The sequence below is a fragment of the Rhinopithecus roxellana genome, chromosome 1 (genome assembly GCF_007565055.1).
Source record: "Rhinopithecus roxellana isolate Shanxi Qingling chromosome 1, ASM756505v1, whole genome shotgun sequence".
Taxonomy (NCBI): Eukaryota; Metazoa; Chordata; class Mammalia; order Primates; family Cercopithecidae; genus Rhinopithecus; species Rhinopithecus roxellana.
Genome location: NC_044549.1, coordinates 32,845,269 through 32,866,225, shown reverse-complemented (window position 1 = coordinate 32,866,225; position 20,957 = coordinate 32,845,269). Strand labels below are relative to the sequence as shown.

At 36.8% G+C, this 20,957-nt stretch overlaps 2 protein-coding genes across 3 annotated transcripts in view; both read right to left on the bottom strand.

Annotated features, from left to right (window-relative positions):
* Positions 1-93: 93 nt before the first annotated feature.
* Positions 94-14,720, bottom strand: ABHD10 (abhydrolase domain containing 10). The gene is made up of 5 exons (XM_010361061.2): positions 14,434-14,720; positions 11,677-11,860; positions 7,246-7,357; positions 6,264-6,401; positions 94-2,081 (listed from the first exon to the last, which is right to left on the bottom strand). Exons 1-5 carry the CDS (start codon positions 14,573-14,575, stop codon positions 1,737-1,739), a joined length of 921 nt encoding a protein of 306 aa, XP_010359363.1. The 5' UTR covers positions 14,576-14,720; the 3' UTR covers positions 94-1,736.
* A 2,590-nt stretch (positions 14,721-17,310) lies between these two features.
* Positions 17,311-20,957, bottom strand: part of PHLDB2 (pleckstrin homology like domain family B member 2) — a 122,197-nt gene continuing 118,550 nt past the window's right edge. For both annotated transcript variants that reach the window (XM_030940849.1, XM_030940852.1), the window contains 2 exons: positions 19,854-19,939; positions 17,311-19,238 (listed from right to left, as the gene is read on the bottom strand). In XM_030940849.1, coding sequence (XP_030796709.1) covers positions 19,098-19,238; positions 19,854-19,939 — 227 coding nt within the window. In that variant the 3' untranslated portion in view covers positions 17,311-19,097. The remainder of the gene's footprint in view (positions 19,239-19,853; positions 19,940-20,957) is intronic.

The following is a 20,957-nucleotide window of genomic DNA, read 5'->3' as shown; positions in this document are numbered from 1 at the left end:
CGTAGGACATAAACCAGTTTTGTATCTGTGGAGAGGCCCTCAACACCATCCCCAAATTTGAAGATTTGCTAGGAAGACTCATAAGACTCCACATACATTTCTGCTCATGGCCATGATTTATTACAGTTAAAGGATACAAAGCAAAATCAGCAAAGGAAAAAAGACACATGGGGTGAAGTCAGGGGAAACTAAGTGCAAGCTTCCAAGAATCCTCTGCCAGTGGAATCACAGATGAGCTTAATTCTCCCAGCAACCAGTTGTAACAGCACTTGTGAAACACCGTCAACCAGAAAAGCTTGTTAGAGACTGAGTGCCTGCGGTTTTTACTGGGAGCTGGTCACAAAGGGTAGTCTCTGCCTGGCACATACCAAAATTCCAGACTCCCAGAAGGAAAGCAGGTGTTCAGGAGAAACTACATTGTTTTACAGTTTAGATATAGTAAGCTACTTTGATCAGTTCTGGGAATGGTGGAAGCCCCCTGAACTCCAAGTTCCCAGATGCCAATCAAGGGCCAACCTTGTAAAGCAGGTCTTAAGGATAAGTACTCAGGTCGGCTTCATTAACACTTTTTTCTGCTCAGCAATTTTATCTCAACATTTTTTCTTCAATGCCCATAAATACTCGGTTTCTTGAACTGTACTTTGAACCAGGTTTACTATCTGCTGGTTTCCTCATTAATGAGTTGAGTAAGTCTTCAACACATGCTCATTTTATATACATGTATATATATGAGTCATGTTGTCAACTTAAAAGGTTTGACAGATAATAACCTAATCAAGCTAAATAAAATCCAGTCAAAATTAATAAATAAAAAAACATTAACTCAATAATATCAAGGTTTAATCTCCATCTCACTTTAGTTACTTAGGAAAGAAAAAAAAAGCAACCTTTACACTAGCATTTCACACTTTCTTACTGACTTCAGAAAGTCTTCTGATTTAGGTGGCAACCACCTGCCTAGTTGTACTTAGGGCAATATTAATAAAATAATGAATGTTTCTATAAGTAATAACATATAAAGATCAATTTCCTCTTTAATTTTACCAATCAGAATATTAAAATGCTACATCATTGTTTTAGATGAAATTTCCCATTTAAATATATTACACATAAGTCAAAATTTAGAAACAGCTCCTCGTATCACTGTACAATTTTTGGCCTTTAAAAAAAGTGAAAGCTTAATTTTAAGTCTGAATATAATGTGCAGTTTATGTAACATGTATAATATATAATTATACTTTATACATTATATAAAGTATTATCCTTATTGTGAACTTTATTATGCTTCTGAAATGTCTCCATCATTTCAAATTTACTTCAATAAAAATTTCCCTATATCGTGTGAATTGCATTTTCAAAGCAGAAGTAATGTTACAAATTTCCGTCTATAATAAAAAACAAAATATTCAGGCTTTATTAATAATCCTATTTAGAAAAGGATGCAATTAAGAGCTGGAATAGCTAACATAAGCATAAGAAAGATAAACTTTTCTTGAATTAAAAAAAGGAAATACTTTAATGAAAAAAATAAAGGACAGAAGGAACGAGAAAATTTTCTAAACAGCAGCTGGTCCTTCTTCACTATATGCATTACTTGTGCAAATACATCATTAAATAATATCTGATATTTACAAAATAGAGGTAAGAGAAAAACCTAAAGTATCAGGATCCTTCATTTCTTATCCTCTTCCAATCTTCTGGATACATTAGTTTACAGACCAACTAAACACGTGATACTAGTTAACTATAGTTGACAGCTTATCAATTAAGTCATCGATAGTGTAAACAAGAAGCTGAATGTCTGCTTTTTCCTTCATTTGGTGATCACTATGTTTTCGGAGGATGACATCCACATCTGTGCTGAGTACTCGATCAGCAACCTGCATTGATGTATGCCAAGGTACAATGTCATCCTTCATGCCATGGAGCAATCTTATAGGGCAGTTCACAGGAATTGGGCTATGTAACAAGCAGTGATGTTCAGCTTCTTTAATGAAACTGTACTGAACATTATAAACTCCTTCTTCAGAGTATTTTGATGGCATGCTCCACACACCTTTCATCTCTACTTCCTTTTTTAGCTATTGGAAACAGAAAGAAAAACAAAAGTATTTGTGATTTTAAGCAACATTAACATATGCAATAGTTTCAAGTAATCTAAAGAAAGCAGTTCTTGAATAAGAGGATAGAGATAACAAAAGCACAACAATAATAATCATCAATAATTACTATATGCCAGGTACTGTGATGGGTATTTTATACATATTATTCCATAAGATTCTGATAATAATTCTATTATTCTATTTTTACAAAAGAGGATAATATGGTTTAGATAAAAGAAATATTGTGCCCAACAGTTCAGGGCTAGGCTACTAACTATGGCTAAGACTCAAACTTAAATTTGAATTTATCTAACTTTATCATACACTATCTTTTTTTTTTTTTTTTTTTTTTTTTTTTTTTTTTTTTTTTGAGACGGAGTCTCGCTCTATCGCCCAGGCTGGAGTGCAGTGGCCGGATCTCAGCTCACTGCAAGCTCCGCCTCCCGGGTTGACGCCATTCTCCTGCCTCAGCCTCCCGAGTAGCTGGGACTACAGGCGCCCGCCACCTCGCCCAGCTAGTTTTTTGTATTTTTTAGTAGAGACGGGGTTTCACGGTGTTAGCCAGGATGGTCTCGATCTCCTGACCTCATGATCCACCCGTCTCGGCCTCCCAAAGTGCTGGGATTACAGGCTTGAGCCACCGCGCCCGGCCTATCATACACTATCTTAAACCAGATGTTGCTTTACCCCAACTGAAAAGAAAAATGAAGGGTGAGAAAAGCAATACAATTTCTTGGAATCAGTCCAGGTATCATTCATGTTTAAATAAAATCAAATTTTAGAACAAACATTGTCTAGATTTCAAAATTGTAAACCTACAAGTGCTTAAAGGAGCTAAAATGGGTATGGCATAGGGGAAGAGGAGAAAGAATCAAACACAGAACTAAGAATAAAAAACTAAGAGTAATTACACTGAAACTATCATACACATACTCATGAAATTTTAGGCTGAATGTAAAGAAATATAGTTTTTCCTTCCAGAGTCCTACAAAAGAGAAAAAAATTTGATTTTTGTTCGGGATGACAAAGAAATCTTCCACATACTTCCTGAAAGCCAAACAATAATATCCGTACATTTATTCCCTTAAAATGAAACATACACCTCCTTTGACTTTTTGAGAACTCCTATTTTTTACATAATTTATCTTAATTTTTCTTAAAAAATTAGAATTTTGTATAACGAGTAACATGCAGTCATTATAGAAAACATAATAATAGAAAAGAAATAAATCACCCATAATCCTATCTTATGGATAGAAAAACCATTAATATTGTGGCTTACTGTGGCACATATACACCATGGAATACTATGCAGCCATAAAAAAGGATGAGCTCGTGTCCTTTGTAGGGACATGGATGCAGCTGGAAACCATCATTCTCAGCAAACTATTCCAAGAACAGAAAACCAAACACCGCATGTTCTCACTCATAGGTGGGAATTGAACAACAAGATCACTTGGACACAGGAAGGGGAACATCACAAACTGGGGCCTATTGTGGGGGGGGGGGGAATAGCATTAGGAGATATACCTAATGTAAATGACGAGTTAATGGGTGCAGCACACCAACACGGCACATGTATTACATATGTAACAAACCTGCATGCTGTGCACATGTACCCTAGAACTTAAATTAAAAAAAAAAAAAATTGCAACTTATTTCCTTCCAGTATTTGTCTATATGTGTTTTGGTTTGTATGTAATATGTAAAATACATACATATTACACATTCATATAGTTTTCTATGCTGCTTTATTTAGTACATATATTTCTGGGTTTAAAAAATTATATGAAAAGGTTTTAAATGCTGCACAGCGGTCTACCATAATTGACTTAATTAGCTTGACCATCTCATACTGTGGTACTGTCATGAACACTTTTGAGCATAAAAGTTTATTTATATATAATAAATTGTTGGAAAGATGATCAGCTTAAAACTAAAAAAAAAAATCAAGCTATGAATAGTTTTAAGACTCTTACAATCATATAACATGAAGGGCATTTCTAGAAAAATGGAAAGGACATCTTATCAAAAATTTTAAAAACAAGGAAAGAAAAGCTACACATAATTGAAAAATTTAAAATTTCAACAAATATACTACGATTTTCCCATGTTTAAAATTGTTAATTTATTGCAAATATAAAAAGAAAAACAAGAACTTAAAAAATATGTATGACAAAATATAATCTATATGTACTTAGGCTTTTAATGTATTTTTAATTCCAAAAAGACTTAATAATTCAGTAAAAAAAAAAAAAAAAAACTGTACTTCTAAATGTCTCCAAATGATTTAAAATTAATGAAATTCTACAAAACTATAAAATGTATAAATCTATATTAATATCATGGCATTCTCTGTATTAAAACAACATATGAACCAAATATTTAAAGTAAAGATGATATTTAGCTATCCTCAACTACTCAGGATTGTTCCTGAATTTGTAAATACTTCAGCAGATAGAACTTAGTCCCACTGATTATCAGCTGAAGTGAGGTTTTGCTAATTAAGGAGACACTGAATTAATAATAATAGTTTCATTTTATGCATCCCTGGCCCCCAACTAGCTCTGTTACCTGCCACTGAATTGAATGAAAACGGTCCATTTGAAGAAAAAAGTTAACTTGATAAAATGTATGTCTCAAATCCTCAAGAACAAAAAGTTCAGAAACAGCAAAGACATTACCCAAAGAAAATGTAGAATATATTAAGTTCTACACCAACAAAACTTATCAAGGCAATGTGTTTCAGAAGCTTACATTCCAAACAGCTGTGCATCATGTCCGAGGCCCTCTAGTGTCCAAAGAAGGTGATAATGATTAGTCAGTTAAGAGGATGGTCAAGTTCTTACACAAGCAATGAGAAAAGCTGGGCTTAATATTCCCAGGGTTATAAAAGATAGTAAAAATCTCCACATCTGCTTCATTGACATTGTTAGGGCTGTTTATGTGAGAAGAGATAGTGGTCTTAGTGTTGGTGCTCTTTCCTTATATATGCTTTTAAGTTAACCAAGGGCTCAACATGCTTCTGTTAACAACTGCTTATCAGATTAAGTATTAGCAAAAAATGCCTTGATTTGCAGATTATAAATCTTCTCAGTCACTTAGAAAGTATCTACCCTATCCTCACTCTGACTGATGTGAACAGACACACACAGACACAGAGAGAGAGAGAGAGAGAGAGAGAGAGAGAGAGAGAGAGAGAGAGAGAGAGAGAGAGAGAGAGAGAGAGAGAGAAATGTACCAGGCACAGTGGCTTGTGTCTGAGATTGAGAAATGTACCAGGCACAGTGGCTTGTGTCTGTAATCTCAGCACTTTGGGGGTCCAAGGCACGAGAATCTCTTGAGCCAAGGAGTTCAAAACCAGCCTGGGCAACATGGCAAGACCTCATCTCTACAAAAAATACAAAAATCAGCCAGCTCTCCATATTCATGGTTTCTGCATCCATGGATTCAACTAACTTTGGATCAAAAATACCTGGAAAAAAAAGGTTACATCTGTATTGAACAGGTACAGACTTTTTTTCTCGTCAGTATTCCCTAAACGATAACAGCATAACAACAATTTACATAGCGCTTACATTGTACTAAGTATTTTAAGTAATCCAGAGATGACTTAGACAAGATTATGTGCAAATACTACACCATTTTTTTTTCTCTGAGACTTGACCTTCTATGGACTTTGGTATCCGTGGGAGGTCTTGGAAGCAATCCCCTTCATATACCAAGGGATGACTGTAGTTTCAGCTGATTAGCCCACTCTAACATAGTCATAAGAATAGGCACTAGCCTAGGGACCACATGCCACAAAGTAAGAGGACCAAAAGGAGATCACGATGTATGATCCAAATAAGTAAATGTAGTAATAAAGAAAATGTTGCTAAAAAAAAAAGACACTTCAAAGTTTGATTTTGTTAATGTGTCTCAAATATTTGGCAGAATGACTTGAAGAGGCAGTGAAGAAAGGAAATCTTAAACAAGATGCCAAATAGTTAAAGGTAGAAAAAAGATTGTGTACAGAAAGGCAGCTAAGACAAAAGTTGGGCCAGCACAGTAAGTCAAAGGACTTATTGTTATCTGTCCCTCCTTCCCTCAAAGAAAGAGGGAGCAGAAGAAGTATAAGGGGTAAATATATTGAGGTGGCCAAAGTGACTTCTGACTTACCTCAACAGGAAGCTGATTAAACTTTGTCACTAAGGTATCTGCAGCTGTAGCTACACCAATAAGAGCCACAACCTTTTCTGGTCGTGCAATTGCAGCATGAAGCATAAGCCACCCCCCAAGGCTCGATCCAACAAGAATCTAAAAATAAAATAAAATATTAGGTCTTTAAGATAGAACAGGTTATAAACATAAAACAAAATATGTACAATAAAAAATATATTGTTTTGTTTTGTTTTTTTTTTTGAGACAGAGTCTCGCTCTGTCGCCCAGGCTGGAGTGCAGTGGCGCGATCTCGGCTCACTGAAAGCTCCGCCTCCTGGGTTCACGCCATTCTCCTGCCTCAGCCTCCCGAGTAGCTGGGACTACAGGCGCCTGCTACCACGCCCGGCTAGTTTTTTATATTTTTAGTAGAGATGGGGTTTCACCATGTTAGCCAGGATGGTCTCGATCTCCTGACCTCGTGATCCGCCCGCCGCGGCCTCCCAAAGTGCTGGGATTACAGGCATGAGCCACCAAGACCGGCCTAAAAAATATATTGTTAGAAAGTAAAAATCATGGAATCATTTTAAATCAAATATCAAAATTGATTAAACATTTAAATTAAATAAAAACATTTTCATATCTAAAGAAATAGCTTAGGCTGGGCGCAGTGGCTCACGCCTGTAATCCCAGCACTCTGGGAGGCCCAGGCGGGCGAATCACGAGGTCAGATCGAGACCACCCTGACTAACACAGTGAAACTCCATCTCTACTAAAAATACAAAAAATTAGCCAGGTGTGGTGGCAGGTGCCTGTAGTCCCAGCTACTTGGGAGGCTGAGGCAGGAGAATAGCGTGAACCCAGGAGGCAGAGCTTGCAGTGAGCCGAGATCGCGCCACTGTACTCCAGGCCAGGCGACAGTGTGGGACTCCCGCTCAAAAAAAAGAAACAGCTTAAATATGAGGTTATAGTAATTACCATCATACTTAACAAAAACAGTCACCTGTGGCCCATCAGCTAGGTCATCAATTATAGAAAGAACATCTTTTCTCCATTTCCCCAGTGTGCTTTCCTCCGAGTTACCATCTGAACTTCCAACTCCTGAGTAATCAAATCTGGAAAAGGGGGAAAAAAATCTGTATCTAAATATCTATACATTTGCTTCTTTAATTTTAAAGAAAGATAGCACCTTCCTCATTACTATAATGCTTATAGCAAAACATCACAATCAATATGTATTTTAGCAAATTCAATTGGCTTATTCACTTTCAAATATCTCCTATGTCCAATCACTTTCTCACCTCCTCCACTGTTACCAGCCTGGTCCTAGTCACACTGTCTCAACTGAACTTAATGCAATAGTCTCTTAAAAAGTCTCCTGTTTGCATTTTCACACTCATAGCCTTTCCCTATAGAGTGATCCTTTTAAAACAAAACCATGTCTTGCAAACCCTCCAAAGGCTTTCTATAATCTTTAAATCTAGAGTCCTTACCATACTTTAGTGCCTGATCACCTCTCTGATCTCATTTCTCATTGTTTTCTCTCCCTCCCTCCCTCCCAACTGTATCTTCACTTTCCTTCTTGAAGTTCCCGTCTCATCAGCTTTTCTCTCCACATGGCATACTCTCCTCCAGATAGCCCTTTAGATTGCTCCCTCACTTCATTCAGGCCTTTGGCTCAAATGTTACATCCTCAGAAAAGCCTCCCATGACCATTCAATTATTAAAACTGTGCTGCTTTCATCATTCTCTAATTCTTTACTCTGCTTCATTTTCTTCATAGCACTTATGACTACTTGAGATATATTTGATTATTTATGGTCTGTCTCCCACTCTGGAATGAAAGCTCCACATGGGCACAAGCTTTGTTTCAATGTGTTCCTAGTGCCTAGATCAGTTCCTTGCAAGTGGTAGGTGCTTAGTGTATATTTAGCGAATTAATGGAAGGGAAGGAGACCAGAATAAAATTTATCATCACCAACCCATCCCTTTCTTCTTCCAACTTCCTAGTTATCTAGGCTCAGTTATCTGTCTGATCTATGAATTTTACCTCTCTTTAAGGGTATCAAATCAATAAAAAATCACAGTGGTATAAAGTATCATACCACACCCACAGGTTACCTAAACTCTAGTCATACTGAACTAATCCTAATTCCCAGTTACATCCTTTTATACTTAGAGCCTTAGCATACTGTTCTGCTTTACACCCTTTTATACTTAGAGCCTTAGCATACTGTTCTGCTGCCAAGAACAGCGTCCTCCCCAACCTAAATTCGTAGTCATCCTTGAAGTCATGTCACTTCCTCTGTGGAACTTCACTTGACATATATCCCCCATTTTAGTACCAGTCACTTTCTTTTGTATGTACTCAACACTTTTCATATTGTATTGTAATCAAGTTTGTTTTTAAACATTCACCTCCCTCTGACTAGAATGTCAGTTCCTTAAGAGCAGGCTGTTTTATTCAAGTTTGTTTTTCCAGGCTACAGAATACCGCCTGCCCTAAACCATCACCATTCATTCTCATTTCTTCTTACGTTCATCCCTTTCTTTGCACTTTGGTAAGGCCAGTATCCTGGTGCAGGTGTTTATTTGTCATTTTAGACCTAGACTATCACAGTAGCCTTCTATCTCGTGTCTCTCTGACTCTGTCTTTAAACAGAGTCACTATATACACGTCAGTTTTTTTCTTTAACATTATATTGATATAGCATTACCTTCAGTGCTCCCTGTGATATGCAACATAAACACTTAGTGCTTTGGCCTGTTTTTTTTGAACCATTATATTCTGGTCATTTCAGACTGATTTCACAATCAATTTTACAGTCATTTTTTTTTTTACTACTAAATGTTACAGTAGTACTCACTTCATCAGGGAATACTACTGCTTTAGATAAACTGATGAGAACTTACTGTTCCTAAAATAAGTCTATGTTTTCTTATGTGTTTCACACCTCACATGTTGATTCCTTTATCTGGAATACCTTCTTCCATCATCTTCTTTACTGATACCTTTACCCTTCTTTGCTGATATTGTTTCCCAGAGCCTAGTTCAAATGAACTTTTTTGGTGGAATGGCTGGTACGGTAAGTAAGGGATTTACAAGAAATAGGAGGGAGAAGAAATTAAATTTTTCTTTAGGTTTGAAGTGAAACGATTTTGGATCCTTAGGAAATAGAACAGGGCAACTGGTGCAGTCTAAATCAGTTACTGTTTCCCCCTCAATCCAGGGTATGTAAGAGAAGGTTGGAAAGGGTGGAGGGAAAAAGGGAGAAAGACACCAACTAATTCCTTTTCTCTCTTCTTAGTTGGCAATTGGATATGGCTGAATGCGGAATCTTTTACAGTTAACTGCCTTCTAAATATATGGTGAGGATGCAAAATACCTGTATAGCTCTTTCATGAAGGAAAATATAAATATTTGGTCATACTAATAGGGTACCAGTAAAAAAAATATAGTTAACTCGCTGAACCCCAATCCAGACAAAGATAATCCAAACATATTCAGAACTTTAAAACTTTTAAACAGTAGCACATCTCCACCTTAGCAGCCTCAACAGTATGTGATGTAGTCTGTAATAAAAACTCTATTAAAAATAACTATGAGAGAATACCAGCCTTAAAACCATATGTTATATTCCTGAAATCTGAATCAGTCTTATTTTAGGCATGGTGATAGGATCTTAATAAAACATTTTCATATAGTCATATGTTTTGTTTCTTGTGTAATAAAACTATTTCATCATTGAAGATCTAAATTTTACAGCAAAAAATCCCAACAAAAGCAACCTGAAAAATTAGAGAATAGAAGACAAAATCTCTTATAATAAAGTACAATCAATAGTTAACAATAATTAGACTGTGATGAACTTTGATAAGAGCAAATAAAATGGAACTGTTCAAACTAAAAATTTGTAGTGAAGCACTATTCTTTATGACGGTATACTCATACAGGATCCAAAATGCAGAAAACCCACATTATGTCTTATAGGGAGATAGGAACTGGTTATAACTCTCATAGTCTCAAAGCTGAAATTCAAGAACTGGTAAAATGGTGATTTCTTGATTCAAATTTATTCAGTGGCAAAAAAGAAAAGTGACAACAATATTTTTGATATTATGATGTTCTGCTCAGGACAGTTTCCCTCCTTGGACAGCACTTCCCTCCTACCCAAATCCGAATTCACTCTTCAATGTTCTTTTATCTATTTCAATCCCACTGTCTCTAACTTTATGCAATTAAGGATATTGTTCTTTTGACACAATCACATTCTGATGAGTATTTCTGCCCAATTTCTCACATGTATTTTATCTTGTGTTTCCCCACTCTGAATGAAAGGTCCTCATAAGCAAGTACAATATTTTATAATTCTTTGTTATTATGCAGCACTCAGTAGAGTGCTTCAGAATCTATTTCCAAAAAGTACTCTAATCTTCAGAGTAAGTCAGAACAGATTTTAAAAGAGTTCTGAGCATGAAAATACAATAATTCAGTTAGTTTGGTAAAAGAAATAAGATTAAATCCATATAATTGACATAAATGCTAATATATTGAACAGGTAGTCTGAAAGTTTTATATATAGCTGTATTTTCTAGAATTATTGAATGAATGTTAGTGAGTCACTCTTCTAAAAATTTAGATGGATAGATTTTTAGGTTGTTAGTGCTAGAAAATAACTCAGAAGTTATCTCTAGTCCAACCAACCTCCTTTTGATGACAAACTTAGGTTCAATGCTTATTAACTTACTTGTCATAGTTATTGCTAGAATTTAGTCTAGAACCCTTGTTTCTTGAATTCCAGGCTGATCTTCTTCTTACGAAATCATACCATCTCTTCTGGACAGTAGATACTAAACATATGACTGCTATAGGTAGACCTTATAATAACATAAAGTTATTTACTAAAATAACTCTCAGTATGAAAAATTAGGAATTATACAATCAAGCTTGAGTTAAATACCACTTATCCCTATTTATGCTTATGCATATTTAGATTACAGGAAAGGGAAGAGAAAACTCAGCAGAAATTTGCATTATATAATACTTTTAAATACATGAATTACTTTCAGATAAACAGAGATCAAATAAAGTCCTTAAGTCCCCAGTGGAAAATGATAATATAAGAGACTGTATGAAAGCCAACTAGTATATCTGTTTGTTGTCACATACATTATTGCCTCTGAAGAGCTTAGTTACCACTACTTCCCTTAAGACGTCCTTTCCTGCCAGGGTTGTCAGCTGGCACAAAGGCCTTTAAAAAAGGTCTTTTAAAGGTTGCTTTAAAAATTAACCTAAATCACAAGATGCAAGTTTACAGACCATTAAAATAATTTATAAAAATGCTGGCATTTACTTCAAATGATTAGAACAGAAGTAATTCTCCATTGTAATGCTAACAGTAGTAATATTTTCTCAGTAACGTGTTGTTCCTACCTTATGCAGGCGTGACCTAGAGATTTGCAAAACTCCTCAATCGCCAATGCTTTTGTACCATTCATATAAGAAAGATAGCCAGGGATGAAGACAATTCCTGGACTTTTGCCTTTTAGCTTCTTATAAGCCAGGTTTGGAAGGTCTGGTCGATTAAGGAATGAGAGTGACGTCTTTTGTCTACAAGCTAAACAAAGTACACAAAAAGTAAACTATGGTTTTTAAATTCAGTCTTTGGAAAACCATATATATTTTCGATCTTAACTTTCTCATCTCAATGAACTGATGTTAAATACTATTTCCATTTAATAGAAAAAACAAGAACAGACTCAAAGTACTAAGTTAGTAAGTCTGTACATGAGATCTCCAGTTTTAAAATCATGCCAACATCAGTAACTTCTTTGAGCGAAGTCCAATCTTCATTCTTCCAAAATACACAATGAGGTAGGAATTTCAAGGCAACAAAAGACAGAGACTAATCGAAAAACATTTTCCTGTTGCTGCTTTATCACCTATCCTAAACAGTATCAATTAACATTCAGATTTACCTGCAACAGTTTCAGTCCTCTCTTGTGAGATTTTTGGTTTTGTTTTTAAATTTATTTTTTGCTTGATAAGTTTCACATCCCCTATTTTTTTTTTCCTTTTTTTTTGAGACAGGGTCTCACCTTGTCACTCAGGCTGGATGCAGTGGTGCAATCCTAGCTTACGGCAGCCTGGACCTCCTCGACTTCCCAGGCTCAAGCCATTGTCCCGCCTCAGCCTCCCCAGTAGCTTCACTACACACATGTACCACCACACTTGGTTAATTTTTGTATTTTTTGTGGAGACAGGGTCCCACTATGTTGCCCAGACTGGTCTCCAACTCCTGGGCTCAAGTGATCCTCCCACCTTGGCCTCCCAGTGCTGAAATTACAGGTGTGAGCCACCATGCCTGGCCTTGCATCCCCCACTTTCTTGGGGTTCAGGGAAGAAACAGGTTTGGTCTGCCCTTGGAAAATTGTTTCAAAGGAGGAGGTGCTGTGCCCTTTTAATTACTGACTCCCATCCACCTGCCCGCCCATCTGCCCACCTCAACCAAGAAATCATGAGCCGTGGTGACAACTCATAATTTTATTATCAGCTGAAGTGGGTTCAATGAGCAGTTTCTTTAAAAATAACATGATAATATCGTTTTTGGAAAGAGATTTCTTGTAGACCTATGCAATCACTTTGCGTTTTATTTGTTGGTTTGGTTTTCTGTAAATGGTACACACAGATTTTAGTGTAATCTAAGTACAACAGTACAATTGGCGAACTTTATAAGATTATTCTATTTCACCGTTTTTCAAATTTTCCCCCATTATAAAATCCATACTTGCTCTTAACAAGCAGATTTTTTTTAAAAGAGTCATTTATAATCCCACCTCTTCTTTCCAAAGACACTAGGTTTGTGTACTTCCTTAGAGTCTTTGGCCTAACAAATTTTCTTTTTTCATATTAAATGAAGCCGTCCTCCACTTTGAAAATTTCTCAGTCTTGAGAATCCATGTGTGCTGCTAAAGCTTTCCCCATTTTGTAATTAAGAAGTTGATTTTTTAAAGATGTAATTGAAGGCCTTAAAGTTATCCTTTTTTACATAAAAGCTTGTTTCAAAGTATAGAGAAATATGCCAAATTTAAAACTTTTGGTAAGGGTCAGTTACGTTGATCCATTGATATTCATTTCCTATCTACTCAGCTGAGCACTAAAAAAAATTCTTACTATACTCTTCCAGAAATCACCTCTCGAAACATAATTTCCCCCTGAGATGATTACAATTTACTTAATGTAAGTTCTAAGAAGACTGATTCATATAATTATATCCATAAATCATTTTTGAACATAAGGATTAGTTCAAAGCCTGGTGCGTAAGTGCTCAATGAATGTCTGCTAAACATACGAAAGAATATTAAACTCTGGTTAATGAACTGACATACTACACTTTGCTAGGAGTATTTGCATGTGTAACATGCCTTTTGGTTGCGTACAATTAAATGCAAGTTAAACTGATTATAAAAGTTTAAATATTGGATACAAAAATCTTCATATAAAAGATCTCTGCCATGACATTAATTACCACTTCAAGCACCACGCATCATCTGACAGCTAGCTGCGTGGCAATGGTGTCAACAACACACAAAGCCAAAAAAAAAAAAAAAAAAGGATCTAATTCAAAGACTATATATACACGAGGTTCTCTGATTTTTGGCTCAAATTCTAGTTTCCTTTGTGCAATAATGATTATGGTTCTTTTCACTGAGTGGGTGCAGCAAGAAGACAAAACTAGAAATTAGGCTTATGAGGGCGTCTACACTTTTACAAAGAACATGCCTCACATTATTAGGTTCCCTCAAGTCAAAGGAGAGTCGGTCTAAGCATTTTAGGAGTCGCAATCTACAAACTCCTAGAACTAACTAACAATAATGCATTAAGCGCATATTTTAATTTTTTCTAGTGTTGGCGTTTAATGCAGGGGAGGCAGACAGCGAGCAGGAGCTCTTTAAACTGCAGTGTAAAACGCCGGCAAGGGCCCGGGATGCCCAGAATGCCGCAGGGCCGCGGCAGAGCTCTCCTCACAGCCTTCACCGTAAGTCTACCAAGGCCTAGAACTGGGATGTTGAGAAAGGAGAAACAGCATTTTTGAACCAGGCGCCAAAAACGCACTGCACAGGCACAGGAACTGACGGAACCCGAGGCGTTCGAAAGAACGCATCCTACTCCCGCCTTTCGGACACTGACCTGGGAGCCACCGTGGCGCCCGCTGAGGTATCAGTGCAAGCAGCGCGCCAAGGCCACGGTGGGGACCGACGGGGGCGGCTGCCCAGCCCCAGCTCCGATAAGGTACCCAGGCCGCCACCGCTGCCAAGCGCGCAACCGCCATCTTCCTAGTTGTCCCTGCACCCTGCAGTATCCCACAGACGCGCACACTACGCAACTGAACCGAGGCCGCGCATGCGCTTCAGGCTGGAAGACGGAACTTGCCCGTTTCAGCTTGCAAAGAACGCGCATGCGCAGCGCGTCGTGGCTCTTTCCTTTGGACTGTTGGTTTTAGTAGTACCGGGATTTGGCTTGGGGCCTTTGGGATGTTTTGAGTGGCGTCGGGAGGCTGCCCTATCAGCGGGCTGATAGATACTACAGGGCTGGAAGCTCAGAAAGCAACCCTATCCAACGGTCCTAGATGGGAAACCGTCTCCTGCCGAGGACACCAGGCTTGCTGCATCACCTGCAATCCCGCCGACCGCGTGACAGTTTTAACCTGTACTGGAAATGCTCCCAAGATCTGACATTAATCTCGCCTTTTTAACCTGGAATTACCATCCCGCTCTAGATCTAGATGCCCGATTAATGAAATATTGAATTATCTTGGCCCCTTCCTCGTGCTGTATGCAAAAATAAATTTCACTAAAATGATTTCAACGGAAGAATACAACTGAGAGGATTAAATAAATTTTAGGAGAATATTATATAATCCGGGGACAGAAGGGACTTTCTTAACCAAGATTTCAAAACCCCAACATCATAAATAAAATATATACTTGTATACGAATTTAAACTTTTTGAATGGCAAAAGACACCTTAAGAGCTTAGAAAAATGGATTTTGTAGCATAGATACATTAATACTTCTATTCAGCCTGCTCCTAGAAATGAAAAAAGTAATTCCAATAAAATTGGCCAACAGCTCTAAATAGGCACCCCATATAAGGAAACATGATGCTCAAACTCAAACTCACTAAATGAAAAACGAATTTAAAAAATGCCTTTTCCCCCCATTCACTTGGCAAAAAAGAAATAATTGGCAAGAATGCTAGACACTGGCACTTATGTATGATTGCTAGGAAGGTGAATTGCTAAAATTTGTTGTCAAGTAACATGGCCACATCTACAATTTTAAAATATGCATCCATTCTAGTGCCATTTAACGCAGTGGCACCAGTTTGTGATTATCCTATAGAAAACAACACTAGTTCTTAAGACTGCATATTATCTACTACACCGTTTTTAGAGGCAAAGAGAAGAAAAAAATAGGAATGGCTAACAATAGAAAAACAGTTGAATAAATTGTAGTACAAGGGTTTCCAGACTCCAGCTCTGAATACCTTTCAAACTAATTCCTGGGGGCCTCAAGCATCAACCATAAAGTTTTATGTAGTAGCTTCCTATTTAAAAGTTATGGTGGCTTGTGTAATACTTTGAGTATATATAAGATAGTAAAGTAACATTTATTATCCTGGTTATAAATTTGGGGGGCAGTAATTGGTACCAGAATTAAAGGCAAAGTTTGCATATAGTGAATTCAGCATGTCTTTGGAGTCCTGAGAACCTGGACTGTTGGCACAGTCTGGAACAGTTAGATAAATAAAGACTGAATTAGATCTCTTTCTTGAGAGGTGGGATGCCTGTCTACTAAGGACATACAGTTAAGGACAGCAACTTGATTTCAGGACATACTCCAAAAGATGTTGAGCTGTGTTGCCCGTTCTCCATTAGACCTGTTGTAAACTCTAAGGGACTAAATCACTAAGGTGATGCCTAGGTGATGCATGCCATTTCATCATCCCTTATATCTCTTTTTGTTTTTTTGTTGGCGTATTTTTTTTTTTTTTGAAATAGAGTCTCGCTCTTGTCACCCAGCCTGGAGTGCAATGGGGCGATCTTGGCTCACTGCAACCTCGGCCTCCTGGGTTCAAGTGATTCTCCTGCCTCAGCCTTCCCAAATAGCTGGGATTACAGGCACCCGCCACCATGCCTAGTTAATTTTTTATTTTTCATAGAGACGGGGTTTCACCATGTTGGCCAGGCTGGTCTCGAACTCCTGACTGCAGGTGATCCACTTTCCCTTGGCCTCCCAAAGTGCTGGAATTACAGGTGTGAGCCACCACATCCGGCCCATCCCTTATATCTTAAACACTTCTCTCTGCATGTTTTGGATAATTGCAAATATTCTCAATCACTTCTCTCCTTTTTCTTCCCCTTTATTTTTGCAAGTCTTCTTGCATTTTACTTGCAGTAGGATGAAAAATCTGACTGGTTATAGTGGGAAAATCACTGCACAGAAAAAGCAGAGAAACCCATGGATTATTTTCTGTATTCACTCTTGCTGTCTAACAAATTAGAAACAATCATGGCTAGTGGCAAGTACAGATGCTTTTATGGACAGTAATGAGCTTGAAGTAGACAAATTTGTTTCCACTCTGGGTACCTATTGTCAATGTTGACTTCATCAATATATAAAGGGGGCAAAGGGACATAATGCTGAGGGAAGCTTCTGTCTCTGAAATCTGCTGCCTTAGTTCAAGGAGACAAATGAGATCCCCACCAAATAAATCTTTATATCACATTTACATGATTTTTTTTTCCTGTAAGATAAAAGGATAAGTAAACACACTCCTTGCAATCCCCAGCAATAATTGTATTTGTGTAAACAGACAACAATAAGATGTTAGATTTTTTTCAGGGTTCATTTCATTTTGTAAGCAATAGGATATAACCAGAGATACTTCTACTGGAATACTTCAGTTTATACACTACAAATCACAATGTTAGCACACAACAAACTTTATGTAGTTTCTACAACTGTCATGTGCAATTAATTCATCCTCCATCATACTACAGACAGGTAACTTCAAAATGAGAGATGAGTTTATTTTCAAATGTGAAATCAGGTCAACATTTTAATCCAAACTCAATATATTTAACACACATATTTAAGAGGCTTACTACATCATGCAATTGTATTAGAACACCTTTACAATCCTATGAAGAGAGTACAGTGCAGAAAAGTCATATCTTTACATTAACCAACAAAATCTTAGCAATTACATTTTAGTCTTACATCACTACAGGGTTTAAAAGTGATCGCTGCAAAATCAGATTTAAAAAATGTCTTCCACAATCATTATTTTTGTCCTTCACTGTTCAAGTAAAATCTTGTGTCATCCAGTTGCAAAATCTTTATTATTGACAACATGTATATGTGTATACAAACCACACTGCAAATTAACAAAAGAATTGTACCCAGTCAGGCTGACAAAGTTTAATAAAGAGACACTTCTAATCTAATCATTTCATCTTGTAAGTAATATCTTTATTCTCTACATCTATTCATTTGCCATGTTTTAGGAAAGAGCACATTCATACTTTCAAACATGCAAAACATGATAAACTAGAATAAATGGCACTGGAAAAACCATTATAAAAGAGACTTGCCTGAAGTCATTTCATTTGACAAAAATTAACTAAAAAAAAAGGCTAATTGTAAAAAAAAACATAATAAAATAATACATTATAGAGAACATTAAGTTGAACTTCATTTGCCACTTTGTAGAACTACACCACTTCTGCAAAGAAGTACTTTAATTGGTCTGTTCTTTGGTGAAAACAGAGTTATGATTTCAGTTATGTCTAGGCAAAGTTAGCAGGCGTGCTCCACAACAAAAAGGAATCAGACAATCTAAAGGACATTGGCTACTGGTTGCCTTTATTCTCAGCACCAGGAATGCAGAAATATTCAGCAAAACAAGCTGCTAACACCAGATATTCTCTTTATTTAAAATTGTTCAACATGACAGAATGCCTGTTACGTAACATGATTTTTTTTTCTAAAACACACAGCCTTTTGCTCTTTCTTCTTTTTCAAAAAATGGTTTAATATATATATATATACACACATATATACACATATATAAATATATATGTATAAAAACATATATATATATATATATATATATTAGCTTACACCGGTGGTGGTGACACTGCAAAGTCAATTTCCTGGGCATTTGATGGCATCAGAATACCATTTTGCAATATACAGAACAATACGAAATGCAGTTCATCACTTGCAGTTACTACTGTTCCACAGAAGTCAGGTCAGGTCTTTGGTTTTGATGCAGTACTTAAAAAATTAAGGCAAAACTCCTCCTAAAATGTATTTCCCTCCAAGCCCTTATTTGCTTATGTTTACAAAATAACTGTCAACAAAATGCTACCTTTTTTAAAAAAAAAGCCAGCTGATTACCAATAATGTCAATGCCAATGATGTGGGTGATAAAGTTATTCTGTATTTCCAAGTATATACAGATATTCTGTAACCTGTTTATTTAACCAAATCCAACAACTGATTAAAAAGAGTTTATAAGAAATGTTCCTATAAGTGATCCAATTTATCAAAATAGTGTTTTCTTTGTCATGGAAGCTTCAATTCTTTTGCTATTTGTTATCAAGGTTTGTGTTAAAACCCCTTCTTTCTTTTTTACAAATAACTTGTCTTGATATGAATTGAGTTCTGAGTGTTTACAGCTCAAGGGATGGATCTGTTGGGTTTTCTCATCCGGGGCTGAATGTGGCTTCATTCTTGTAAGAGATTATTGCAGTCTGCCCTGAAGTGGACTGTTGCCTCAGTTCACTACAACAAGAAGTGAGTGTAACCTTCTGCCCCCGTAACTATAACATCCATCCAGATCCGCATGGCTTCTGGCGATGGGGCCACCATATAATAGATTCTGTCATGAGTCTTGACGCTAAAGGTGAGTAACGGATTAGGACTCTAAAATTCAAAAAAGGAAAAAGAATGTAAAATAAACATCTTAAAATACAACATTAAACAACACAGACATGTGAAGACTTCTTTAAAATCTTCAATTTATTAACTTTACAAAGGCGTTACTTTTGCTCTACTGTAACTCACACACCCGCCCCAGAGCCTTTTTCAGGATTGAACATTGAACATTCTGGCCTTTCTGAACAAGAAATCTCAGACAGAACTCACAAATTATTTCAGCAGCTAGTCTGTAAAGCTCTAGCAGGGTACCTAGCTGAGAGTAGGAGCTTAATAAATAGTAGCTGTTATTCTTAGCCCTACAAGGACATGCTCATGATCCCCCTCTTAACTATATGGTAGCTTCTTTTTAGAAACCTGGCAGTCACTTTGTAGGGTTTCCCAAACCATTATGTCCAGAATGTTTCCTCAATTTGCTATGACATTTTTTTCCTCAAGAAGATCAGCAATCCCACTCACTTCGTGTTTACTTTTCCAGCACCATTCTGATCATCTCTATCTGTTATATCAGAACATCAACTTCAAACTTCTTAGACTCTAAAAATATTTTTCCCTTCTTAATTATGCATTCAAATTGTAGGAATTTAGAAAACTGATGTTTACCTTATTAGCATTCTTGAGGTGATCATAATACACTTCTTCAATGGCTTGAAAGTATATTACTCCTTTCAATTTAGTTTCATGCTTGTCTGCAAAGACAGATGAGTGTTAAATACTTTATCGCCACGGAGGAACAGAAAAAATAATAATTTTATTACAATTATAATCATTAAATTATTTACAAAGTATTTAATTTATCTAAGATTAATTCAGAGAACTTGGGCTAGTGCACAAGGTCCCTTCTATCTATATTGGAAAAATAAAAAAGAAAAGCCATAAAATTACTAGCTGCAAACCAAAGAACCTGATGACTGCCTAAGGCTCTCCAGCCGATTACCTATCGAATTTTTTATTCAGGGTGCTTGATTTTTCGCCCCCACCTTCGTTTTCAACAGAGCTTCAACAAATAATTTATTGTCCTTTCAATGCAACAATTTCCAAACTGTTTTCAAAGATTTCATCACATTTACCATAAAAACAAAGCAAAACAAAAACAACCAAAACATAACTCAAACATATAGCACCACTCTGTGATCTGTTAAGTTCTTGAAACATTTTGTAACTTAAACTCTGCAAAGATCACAGTGCATGTCAGCATATTAAAGAATTTTAAAAGCATGAATGAGGAGGTAGGAAAAGAGACTCTATCATACCCTAGTAGTGGAAGTGCAAATAAGACAGCCTCTTTTGGAAGACAGCTGGTAAATCGGCTGGCCGCGGTGGCTCACGCCTGTAATCCCAACACTTTGGGAGGCCGAGGCGGGAGGATCACGAAGTCAGGAGGTCCAGACCATCCTGGCTAACACGGTGAAACCCCGTCTCTACTAAAAATACAAAAAAAATTTAGCCAGGCGTGGTGGCGGGCGCCTGTAGTTCCAGCTATTCAGAAGGCTGAGGCAGGAGAATGGCATGAACTCCAGAGGTGGAGCTTGCAGCGAGCCAAGATCGCACCACTGCACTCCAGCCTGGACAACAGAAGGAGACTCCATCTCAAAAAAAAAAAAAACAAAAAAAACAAAAAAAAAAACAAAAATAAAAACAAAACAAACAAATAAAAAAAAAAACACGCACACACACAAATCCTCTTACTAAGCAATTCCACTTCTA

What these genes read in the sequence shown, in the direction of transcription:
- ABHD10 (XM_010361061.2), bottom strand. Translation starts at nt 14,575, where the DNA reads ATGGCGGTTGCGCGCTTGGCAGCGGTGGCGGCCTGGGTACCTTATCGG. An exon ending in CTAGGTCACGCCTGCATAAG is followed by an intron (nt 7,358 to 11,676) that starts GTAGGAACAACA and finishes CCCCTTTTCCAG; the next exon opens with ATTTGATTACTCAGGAGTTG. An exon ending in TTAATCAGCTTCCTGTTGAG is followed by an intron (nt 2,082 to 6,263) that starts GTAAGTCAGAAG and finishes TGTTTCCAATAG; the next exon opens with CTAAAAAAGGAAGTAGAGAT.